Source organism: Colias croceus, chromosome 1 (assembly GCF_905220415.1).
Source record: "Colias croceus chromosome 1, ilColCroc2.1".
Taxonomy (NCBI): domain Eukaryota; kingdom Metazoa; phylum Arthropoda; class Insecta; order Lepidoptera; family Pieridae; genus Colias; species Colias croceus.
This window is the reverse complement of record NC_059537.1, coordinates 11,387,471-11,399,282: the sequence shown is the minus strand read 5'-3', so window position 1 is coordinate 11,399,282 and position 11,812 is coordinate 11,387,471. Positions and strand designations below refer to the sequence as shown.

Genomic DNA, 11,812 nt, shown 5'->3' with positions numbered 1-11,812 from the left:
AGACACATAAAACTGAAAGGATAGAATAAATTCGATTGCTCAGGCGGGTCACGAGTGGCTGAGTTGGTTAGGCATCCGCCCCGGAATGGCGCGAAGGATGCGGGTTCAAGTCCCGCCTCGTGATCGAATTTTTTCTATCCTTTATAAATTTATATTTATAAAGCATTTGAATGCCATAAAAACAAAAAAATATAAATTCAAGAAAAGGTCGTGTTCCATCGTTACAATATTGTATTCACTGAAAAGTGCTTCATATTGGTTGAAATGGTTGTTAAATCATCTCAATAGATGGCGCGCGGTGTGTCCCTTAAGACACATAAAACTGAAAGGATAGAATAAATTCGATTGCTCAGGCGGGTCACGAGTGGCTGAGTTGGTTAGGCATCCGCCCCGGAATGGCGCGAAGGATGCGGGTTCAAGTCCCGCCTCGTGATCGAATTTTTTCTATCCTTTATAAATTTATATTTATAAAGCATTTGAATGCCATAAAAACAAAAAAATATAAATTCAAGAAAAGGTCGTGTTCCATCGTTACAATATTGTATTCACTGAAAAGTGCTTCATATTGGTTGAAATGGTTGTTAAATCATCTCAATAGATGGCGCGCGGTGTGTCCCTTAAGACACATAAAACTGAAAGGATAGAATAAATTCGATTGCTCAGGCGGGTCACGAGTGGCTGAGTTGGTTAGGCATCCGCCCCGGAATGGCGCGAAGGATGCGGGTTCAAGTCCCGCCTCGTGATCGAATTTTTTCTATCCTTTATAAATTTATATTTATAAAGCATTTGAATGCCATAAAAACAAAAAAATATAAATTCAAGAAAAGGTCGTGTTCCATCGTTACAATATTGTATTCACTGAAAAGTGCTTCATATTGGTTGAAATGGTTGTTAAATCATCTCAATAGATGGCGCGCGGTGTGTCCCTTAAGACACATAAAACTGAAAGGATAGAATAAATTCGATTGCTCAGGCGGGTCACGAGTGGCTGAGTTGGTTAGGCATCCGCCCCGGAATGGCGCGAAGGATGCGGGTTCAAGTCCCGCCTCGTGATCGAATTTTTTCTATCCTTTATAAATTTATATTAATGTTTGTCTTGATAAAAATCAGCTTCTGTTTCTCAGTTAAGTTTTGTTTTATTTTTACATAAATAGAAATAGTTCGAGCAACGCTTTACGAATTCGATCAGAATCAACCGCCATTTAAATTGTATCCACCATTCAAAATCAGTATTCCAAATTCAAAATTCACTTCGAACAAAAGAATCGTACAATGCTTGTAAATTGCCAGCACACAAACATCCCTTTAGGTTAAAAAATTGTAAAGCCCGTTCTACACTGTCACCTCCAATCCACTTTCAATTAACGTGTCCAGAGGAGCGTTAACACCGCTCGCTATACGTTGCTCGCTGAGATTGTAGGCGCGGTCTACACTTCTCACCCTTCATTCAAATCAAAATTTTAGCATAGATAATGCAAATTTTGGAATTGTCATAATACAGTAGTAGTTTATAGACGCCCCTTATCCATTAAGTGCAGTACCTTCGAAGTGTCATATTGCAGCCACACGGTGTGGCCCACACCACGCAAGTCCTTGCAAATTTTTAATGAAAAAAATCTTTATAAGACACTGAGTTGGTAAAAACTAAAAAGTATAAATATACAGAGAGGAAGAGTCCTATATGAATTGCTCTACTAACTATTTGTAGTAGATAGATAAAGTAGGTAGTATTAAAAAAGCGACTGATTAAAAATATCGATTCAACACCGTATACGTCTACGATGTGTATCATTATTTTCATGTCAAGCAATGGCAAAATACCTAAGATAATAATGCACTTAGTATTCTGATGGTTAAATTGCCAGTATAAAACCCCAATACACAATACTGCTAAAACGTAACAAAAGGGGTTAACAAACACTTCGACTGATTTGACATTGTGCCCCTTGCCTAACCCTACCCCGGCCGTATTCAAATATCTTTCAGGCAGGATGCTAATTACGTGGCCTAGGGTGTCTAGAGCCTATTGAAAGCCTACTTTGTGTAATAATGGAGAGGACTTGAACACAAATAAAATTTAATCTTCAATCGTGCTGGTGTTAAGTTTAATTAAGTTCGGATCTATTGTTTTGTTAATTGTATTTTCAGTTTATATTTAGACTGAGGATTGTTTGTTGATACAATTATTGTGCTCTAGTGACTGGTGTAATTTGAAGTGTTTGTATGAATCACATTGAAATTTTTCGAAGTATGATTTAACGATTAAATAACGAATGTGCTTATACATTGTAATCATGAGGAGAATCGTGAAGAGCTTTTAGCGCTATTTGGTTTCAGTATGAAGACATATTTTGGGCAGACTTAACAACATGTAACATCTTTTTTTTGCTATGCATTCTCTAAGGTACATTTTTTAGAAAATGCAAAGTACCTAAAAGTAGAAAAAAATGGGTCGGCTGATTACTAAAAACAAGGAAGAATTTTGTGCCAAGCAAACTAAATCAGCGCAAATATATTATGCCGCACATAGTCCTGCACGACTATGCTCAAAGCCAAGCCAGGTCACTGTTAAAAATCCAATTCGTAGGATCCATATAAATCTCGCTTTACGTTTTCCGTGATTTAATAGCATTAGACTGAGTCCCGGCCAGCTAAAAGCCCGTTTATAATAATATTACTTTCGTTTTCAACGAGGCGGGCGTAAGTCAATTACGTCGAGTTTTCTCTAGATGGTACTATTACCTATCGAGTTTCAAAGAGGTATGATAGGGTGAAGCGGAGCGTACTTTATTGTCTATTTCCCGTGAAAATTGTGGATTTTTATACGTATTTTTTCGTAAGCGAACCGGTTTATTTGTTGATAAGCGTCCATACGCTTGCTAAAGAACCACTTCTTTGTTGGTAATCAAGTATTGGTGCTATAAGGCTGTTTAGATTAGGTTTTGTGGCTTTTAATTCCGTAATTGTTTAATCATGATCATTTTGTTGCAATATTGTAAAGCAAACTTGTTCGTAAATAATGATATTAGGAAACATGTATAGTTAAAGAAGCCTATCTGAACTCATCCTATTTTACACAGACATTTTCAAATACCTACCCCATGGCTTGAGATAACATAAACTTATTAGTACCTGATAGTTGATACCTGTGGTTGATACGGTTGTGTTTTTTTTCTTTGAAATTATTTATTATTTCTTACGTCACGGAACATAGGTTATAGAGACAATCTTTCGCCACATAAAGAACAATACTGACCTATTTATATCAGTGATACCTTATTAACAGAGAGTCTTTTGACGCATTTACGACTTTACCAGCTAAGGCTTTTTTCCTGTTTCATCCATTAAGTTTACGGTAAACAATAAATCTTCACGCATGGCTTTTGTTCACACATTATGTAATAATGTTAGGAAATAATGGTAAATATAAATAATGGTTTGTATATGGTATTATTGTCTTGAGAAATTTTGGAACGTATACGAAAATAATCTTCAATAAAGTCAACCTTTTGATTTTAAATATTACAGATAGGTATTTACAGATTCAGTCGTGAAATTAGTATAAAACGATAATGTTATTTAAATATTATATTAAGTACCTGAAAACTCAATTTTAAAAATAGGTAGCTACGTTTTAAAAAATATCCCGCTGCAAATGTATGAAGATTGGTCCCGAAGGTTTTAAATTCACTTGGGTCAGTGCCCTGGAAAAGTAGGTTAATTGTATGTTACCATTTTATTTTATTTTCATATATATTTATTGGAATAAATAATTCATTTTTGCACATTTGGATGTTTTATTTTAATCTTGAAATCGTCTGGAAACTTCTAGTGTCTATGTTTTCTTGTCTTTATACCTATGCCACAGATAATAAAATACTATACTAATACTTTTACTAAGTTTCAGATAGATAACTACTGTGCTGTAGCATTTTGTATTGGTAAAACCATATTGATCAAAACCTTCGTAAGTACAATGGTGACCAATTACATTTAATGAACGCCAGTAATATTTATTAAAGTATTTGTAATCAATGAGATAGAAATATTTACGCAAACTTCATTATTTACAGCAATAAATGGATATTATGCATTATCAAATCTTGAATTATATTGATATCTATACATATAATAAATCTGTAGAAGGGTCAATTCTGTACATTGAAAATATTGAAAAAATAAATAGCAGGGGGTGTTACTGGATCGATACCAAACCCAAATATGTGATTAAAAAAATTTTTGTCTATCTGTCTGTCTGTATGTTCAGGCATCACGTGAAAACTAACGGTCCGATTTCGATGAAACTTGGTATAATTATACCTTATTATCCTGGGCATAAAATAGGATACTTTTTATCCCTGAAAAATACGTAGAAAAAAATAAATCTTAATTTTTCCGCGCCGACGGAGTCGCGGGCGGAAGCTAGCTGTAGGTAATAAAAACAAACAATTTACGACTGGGATTAAAATATCACATTTTATCATTGTTTCTACAAAACAGGTTTCTTGCATTAATCAGGGTCAATTATTGTGATTGGTCAATTTGCTCCATATTCTATTGTGATGCGTACCTATTTATATACGAAGTAAGTAAGTTTCCGTGGTGTAGCGGTTATCACATCTGCCTAACACGCAGAAGGCCCCCGGTTCGATCCCGGGCGGAAACAATTTTTTAATAGGCGCAAATTTTTAAGATGAAAATTTGGCACACGATAGTTCGTTTATCGTTACGTGTGAGAATAGTTCACATAGTTTTTTTAGAATATAATTATTATTACCAATACCTTCAGTAAATTCAAATACACAAAATACAAAAAGAACCCTTTTTTAATATTTTGTGAAGATGATAAAATCGAATAGCTTCATGTCAAATAAAAAGACAAATAGTTTTAAATCCGTGATTTCATAAATTTATTTAGATCCTATGCTTATCATTCCATAGGTAGTCTATAGAATGCTATAGAATCTCCATTCCACTCCAACAAACAACTTGTATAATTTTAAATATCATATAGTATTTGTGCGATAACCGTGAAAGATACTGAAATAGTCCCTTTCAAACGACTGGGTGTATTGTCGACTATTTGGTTATTTTGCCTGATTGGCTTCACTTGGAATATTTCCTCTCAATACATTCATGTTTGGACATTCTGGGGACACATCTTAAAATAGAATTCACATATTTTGATCTATTTGCCAGCTGACCCGGTGAAATGGAACGCTTAGGGAATTTTTTCTTACATTATATTTTTGTAATTTTTCTTGCGTGAATTATTTTAGGAGTTCTGCTATGCGGAGTGGAGACAAATGATAAAAAGGCAAAAGCTGACTAGCCTTGATGTGTAATTTGTTTTTATTTTAACTCAAACTCAAACTCAAACTCAAACTCATTTATTTGGCACCAATTTTGACAAACAATGTAATTAAAATAAAAAACGAACAAAAAGAAGAAATACAAAATAAAATAAAAAATTAAAATTAAAAGCAAATAAAGTTAATGTGATGCCAAAAGGGTCCCCACGTCAGCAAAAGTTACAGAGTGTTTCTGCAACACTGGTTTTCAGTGAGGACCAGTAATACAAATGACTTGCGGCTCAAATAACAGAGCACGACTGCCAGTCAATATAGCCCGAACGGATATAAATATTTATATAATATAGTATACAACAAATAATCGTTTATACATAATACATATACATATACACATAATATCACACATACATACATACACACATATTATATATATATATACATATATATATAACACTACCATTAACTACACAAGAACTATTTATACGCCGGCACTAGACACTGATGAAGCAAGCAGGCACAGCAGTTATGTAATATACGCCGTGTAAGTGGGAAGAACGCGTGAGCCAGGAGGAAACTGATTTTGGTGATGATTTAGTTTAATTTTTAAGTGTTTTTTAAATGCATAGACAGATCCTAAACTACGAATGGGAGGTGGAATGTTATTCCAACACTTACACGAAACGTATCTAAAACTACCACGAAAAGCCGCCGTGCTATACCGCTGTAAGCGCAGTGCCGGGTTGCTCACCAGACGAGTGTTAACAATACCACTGCACCATTCCAGTCTTTCATAGAGGTAAGTTGGTTTTTTACTAGTCACAATACCGAAGAGCAAAGTGGCAATGTGGAGTTCCCTTCTGAGAGACATCTTTAAAATGTTTCTCTCGTTGAGGTAAGGTGTCACGTGAGTGCGAGGTGGAATGTCGAAACAGTATCTTGCACAAGCATTTTGCACTCGCTGCACTATTCGCTCTGTTCTTGCAAGAAGTCGAGGCCCGTATACACAGTCAGCATAATTAAATTTAGAAAGTACAAGAGCCTCGCATAACCTAATTCGAATATCAGTGCTGAGAAAACTACGAATTTGATATAAAACTTTTAAACGGTAAAAACAGTTCCTGACTAAATTTTGTATGTAAGTTTCGAATCTAAGCTCTTGATCAAAGATAAGTCCCAGATTACGAACCTCTAAAACTCTTTCCACTGGAACACCTTGTACCTTTATGTCCAAATTATTACTAACAATATCTTTTATTTGTTTTTTAGATCCCAATACCATGAACTTTGTTTTACTAGGATTTAACGCTAACGATACCGAATCTGCCCAGGCTGCTATCCTATCCAGGTCTTCATTAATTTTTACCACGGCCCTGGCTGTATCATTAGGTTTAAAGGACAAATATATTTGAATATCGTCTGCATAGAGATGATACTGGCAATGTTGAATTTCATTTATAACCTCTGCTGTATAAAGAATAAAAAGTAAAGGGCCTAAAATAGAGCCTTGCGGCACTCCTCTAATAAGCGGCTGTAAGTCTGATTTAACGGCAATTCCATCGCTTCCATGAACTTCCACAGCTTGGGTTCGACCGCACAGGTAGCTCCTAAACCACTCAATGGTCCCAGGTTCGAAACCATAAAAATACAATTTAGCAAGCAACAGATTAATATTTATTGTATCAAACGCACGCGAAAAATCTAATAGTACTAAGATGGACCCTTCCCCGCGATCCTGAGCAGTCAGCAAACTATCAGTAACATCTAAGAGTGCAGTGGCTGTACCATGACGCTTTCTAAAGCCTGACTGACGTGACGGTAAAATATTGTTCTCTTCCAGATATGAGATCGTCTGCATGTACACTATACGTTCCAAAACCTTAGATAAACATGGCAAAATGCTGATTGGTCTTAGATCTTTCACATTCACTGGTTCATTGATTTTAGGTAATGGTTTTACTATAGCCCTTTTCCATAATTCTGGAAAGGTGTGTGATTCGATTGATTTATTTATTATAGAAGTTATGGTATAGAGGCTATTAGGCATAGTTAGAGCTACCATATCCAAGTTAATACCATCAAAACCTGTCGCATTTGAATGCAAAGAATCAATAACCTTTTTTACTTCATTTTGGGAAACTGTGCGGATGTCAAATTTAGAGTCTCCATATCTACAATCACTGAACTTCCGAATAATGTCAATACCAATATCATTATTGCCGGGAGCATTAAGAAATGACGCATTTATAAGATTTGGATTATTTAAATGTGGTGGGATCTCTACTTCTGGTTTCTTATTTATGTTGAGCGATTTTTTGAGATTTTTCCAGAGAATACGTGGATTAGTAAACTGGTCATTAACTTTTTTACTAAAAAATGCACGTTTCTCGTTAAATAAAGCTGTATTAGTAATTTTTTTTAGTTGTTTATAATAGTCCTTATGTGTGTCACTTTTAGTAGTTCGATAGTTGTCAAAAGCTTCATTCCTCAATTTCATCATTTCCTTTATTGTATAGGTAATCCAAGGATGTGAAACAGAACTTTTGGAAAATATTTTTTTTTTATATGGCGCATGATTATCAAACAACAGTATCAAAATATCCGTAAACACATTAACTGTATCATTTACATTAGGTAGGCACGAAATACTTTTCCAATCTATATTCATTAAATCATTATTAAAATGTTCAATATCAATGTCCTTTAACGATCTGTATATTTTCCAGCAAGGTTTAATTTTTACTACTTCATTCATAGGTAGATTAAATGAGATAAGTGCGTGACTACTAAGTTCAGGTATGTACTTTATATCGACGTTTTTTATGTCCATATTACTACTTATAACATCTATTAATGAATGACTGTGGTCAGTAAAGTGCGTTGGCCCATCTACATGTTGTTTGAGATTGCAGTAATTGAGGAATTCATATAGCTTAGCAGACTGTTGATTGGTTTGAAGCAGATTTATATTAAAATCACCCAAGACTATTATTTTTTCAAATCTTGGAAAAGAACATATAGAATCGGTAAGTGCGTCGAAGAAAGAATCAATATTTAACCATGGCGGCCTATACGCTGTGCCAATTAGAATTTTGAAACTTCCGATGTTTAGACTTACCCAGAGCTGCTCAACATTCGCGTGCAGCGGATGTTTCAACTTTTGCAGATGCGTTCCCTTCCTAAAATAAACGCCCACGCCACCACCCCGGGTACGTATGCTCTGTGGACGAGGGATATTCCAAAAATGATATCCGATTAACTTAGGTGCCAGGCCTTCCTCATGTAAACGAATCCATGTTTCATTTATAAATAAAAGATCTAGATTGGATCTATGCACAACGGGTATTAGTTCATCTGCTTTATTTGCCAGTGAGCCAGGATTAAGTAGACCAATTTTAACATGTTTCTTGGCCATCATAATGCAATGACAGGCAACATCATACCACATGATAACATTATTCTATGCTTGTAACGACCCTCAAGTGTATATGTGACTAGATAGCAATGATATGTATTCAATGCAGAAAGTGTGTTTGTATAAAATTTAGTTAGCAAATAATTTTTAAAAAAGTTAATAAAATTTAAAAATGAATTCATATAAAGTAAAATAATGTATTGGTAATATAATAATAGAACACAATATTGTAAAAAAATATTAATATATATTTCATGTTTTAAAACACAAACAGTAGGTACAATGTACAATCATTACACACATAAAAAACGCAATTAAAATTTGTATATAAAAGGGTGCAATGATTATAATTAAAACACAATAATATATTCGATTCTTGACAGAATTAATGTTCTCAATGTAATGTAAAACTTGCATATATAGTACATCCAAATTGTTTTTGTTGGATATTTTCAAAGAGTTCATAATAAAAGACATATACATAAAAGTTGATAAAAATATTATGTATCTTATGGAATTAAGCAGTATACACATGTACGAATGCAAAACAATGTAATGGTAATGTAACAATAGAACACAATATTGTAAAAAGTAACTTAAATATAATTCATGCTCATTCAAAACACAAACAATACAAGGTTCAGACATTACACATATAAAAAATGTAAATATATTTTGTATAGAAAAGGGTGTAATAAAATTAAAACACATATAGGTATATCACAGAATTTACGATCATAAGACAATATAAAACTTGTATGTTTAAAAAGTACTTCTAAATGGTTGAAATGGAATATTTTTTTATAATTCATAATAAAAAATGTATACAAAAAAGTTGATAATATGTATCGTATGGAATTAAACATAATACACATGTTTAAAATAATATTAAATAAAAGGGTTAATTGACCGGCAAGGCTACTTATCATTTTTAAGACCAGAATTACTTTTACTATAACTAATAACACATTATTAACATAATGTAGTAGCATGTATATCAATGAAAAAACCACATTATGATATTTTGGCATCACATAACAGACTAGTCTAGATAGTACATAGAAGCGGTTAAATAAACTGTAAAAAACATAAAACACAACAAAAACAAACACATTGCAAATCAAGAAATATAATGATGACAAAGATAAATTAGGGTTGAGTTTTGACATTTCATAAAACAATAAGAAGCTTACTTTATACAATGTATGATTTTGTGAAACATTACAAAAACTACATGAAACAATATTGGGTGACAATTTAACATTAAAAAAACAATTGACGAAAACTAGCCAGACCCAAAAATCGTTTCAAAATCGGCCTCAGATCGTATACGTTTAACCACCGTATCAGTGTCTCGGCGAGCGTATACACGACCGTCTTTGGTCCATACATACCGCCATTTGAGTCTACATCCCTCTAATCTCGCTTTGTGAAATAATTGTCTATTCATATAAGTTAAGCGCTCATTCACATAGAAACGCCGCGGATTGTTTCCAGGGCTGAGGTCCGTTGTATCTGCGCCTCTTCTTACACGCGCATTTTTTAGGAAATTGTCACGTAGTGAGCGTCTTGCAAAGCGAACAGATATAGGGCGTGGTGAGTTCTCACGATTTGTCTCGACACGCGAACGTTGAGGACCGCTTCTTTGAGCGTGCACTATATCATTTGCGTCCAGGGTTATGGCCAACTTTTTAGCAACTAAACTTATAACATGTTGTAGGTTTTCCCCCGGAGTTTCCGGGATGCCCGTAATATCTACATCCATGAGCAAGCATTCCTGATCTCGATCGTTTAATTCCTTTTTTAGCTGTGTAATAGTATTTTGGAGTTCCGCGCTTGAAGACGAGTTAATTTGGCTATTTTCTAATGTTTCAACTTTTTGTTCAATTGTTTCCAAGCGTTGAGTAACACAATCGACTGTTTTGGATAGTTCTTCCATCTTGTCACTAAAACCCGCAATATCTTCGCGTATCATAGCTAGTTGCGATCTCATATCTGACCTAAATGCATGTAATTCTTCAAGAATAGTTGAATGATTATAATCCGATGGAGGATTTGCTCTTGCGGTTGGCGTTTCGAATGACTTTATGGGTGTCTCAGTATTGTCCCGCCTGGGGAGCTTACTTACACATCCCGGGCACAACCAGTCGTTTGGGACTTTGTAAGTTTTCGATAATTTTATACAAATTCTATCGTAAACACCTGAACATTTGTAACACTTAACGCCCTCTGTTGACGAGACGAATTTACCACATCCATTGCATTTAGTCATTTTATCTGTGGTTACAATTATCGATTTATTACAAAATAATACCTCAATTATTCAATAGATGGCACTGTCATGTAATTCTTTCAGCTGTTTTCTGTTAATTTGTGGCTTAATATATTATTGTGGTGTGTGGTGGTGTAGTGTGGCTTAATATATTGGTGTGTGTGGTGTGTGTGTGTGGCTTAATATATTTTAATATTTTTATAATCTGTAAGGAATTTTGGTTATTAATGACGACAAAAATATATGTATAACTAGATTTCCGCCCGCGGCTTCGCCCGCGTTTTCAAAGGAAAACCCGCATAGTTCCCGTTCCCGTGGGATTTCCGGGATAAAACCTATCCTATATGTTATTCTGATGTATAAGCTATATTGTGGTAAAGTTTCATTCAAATCCATTCATTAGTTTTTCGTGAAAGAGTAACAAACATCCATACATCCATACATCCATACTTACAAACTTTCGCCTTTATAATAAATACTAAATATAATAATACAATATAATCTTAATATATTATATAAATCTCGTGTCACAATGTTTGTCCTCAATGGACTCCTAAACCACTTAACCGATTATAATAAAATTCGCACACCATGTTCAGTTTGATCCAACTTGAGAGATAGTATAGGTAGGTTTTATCCCGGAAATCCCACGGGAAAGGGAACTATGCGGGGTTTTCTCTGAAAACGCGGGCGAAGCCGCGGGCGGAAAGCTAGTACTATATAAATATAATAATATATAATAATAATATAATACTATTTACTTTTATTTACCTTTTTTTGTTATAGATAAATTTATTGTAGAGTGTCTATCATAAA

The 11,812-nt window shown here is 34.3% G+C and overlaps 1 protein-coding gene and 1 non-coding gene across 2 annotated transcripts; one reads left to right on the top strand and one right to left on the bottom strand.

The window, feature by feature from the left end:
• The first annotated feature begins 4,593 nt into the window (after positions 1-4,593).
• Positions 4,594-4,666, top strand: Trnav-aac. Its single transcript has one exon. It is a non-coding gene; the product is annotated as a tRNA-Val (tRNA).
• Positions 4,667-10,009: 5,343 nt separating this feature from the next.
• On the bottom strand, positions 10,010-10,996 carry LOC123705943. The gene has a single exon (XM_045655060.1). The coding sequence runs from the start codon at positions 10,994-10,996 to the stop codon at positions 10,010-10,012; it is 987 nt and encodes a 328-aa protein (XP_045511016.1).
• Positions 10,997-11,812: the final 816 nt, after the last annotated feature.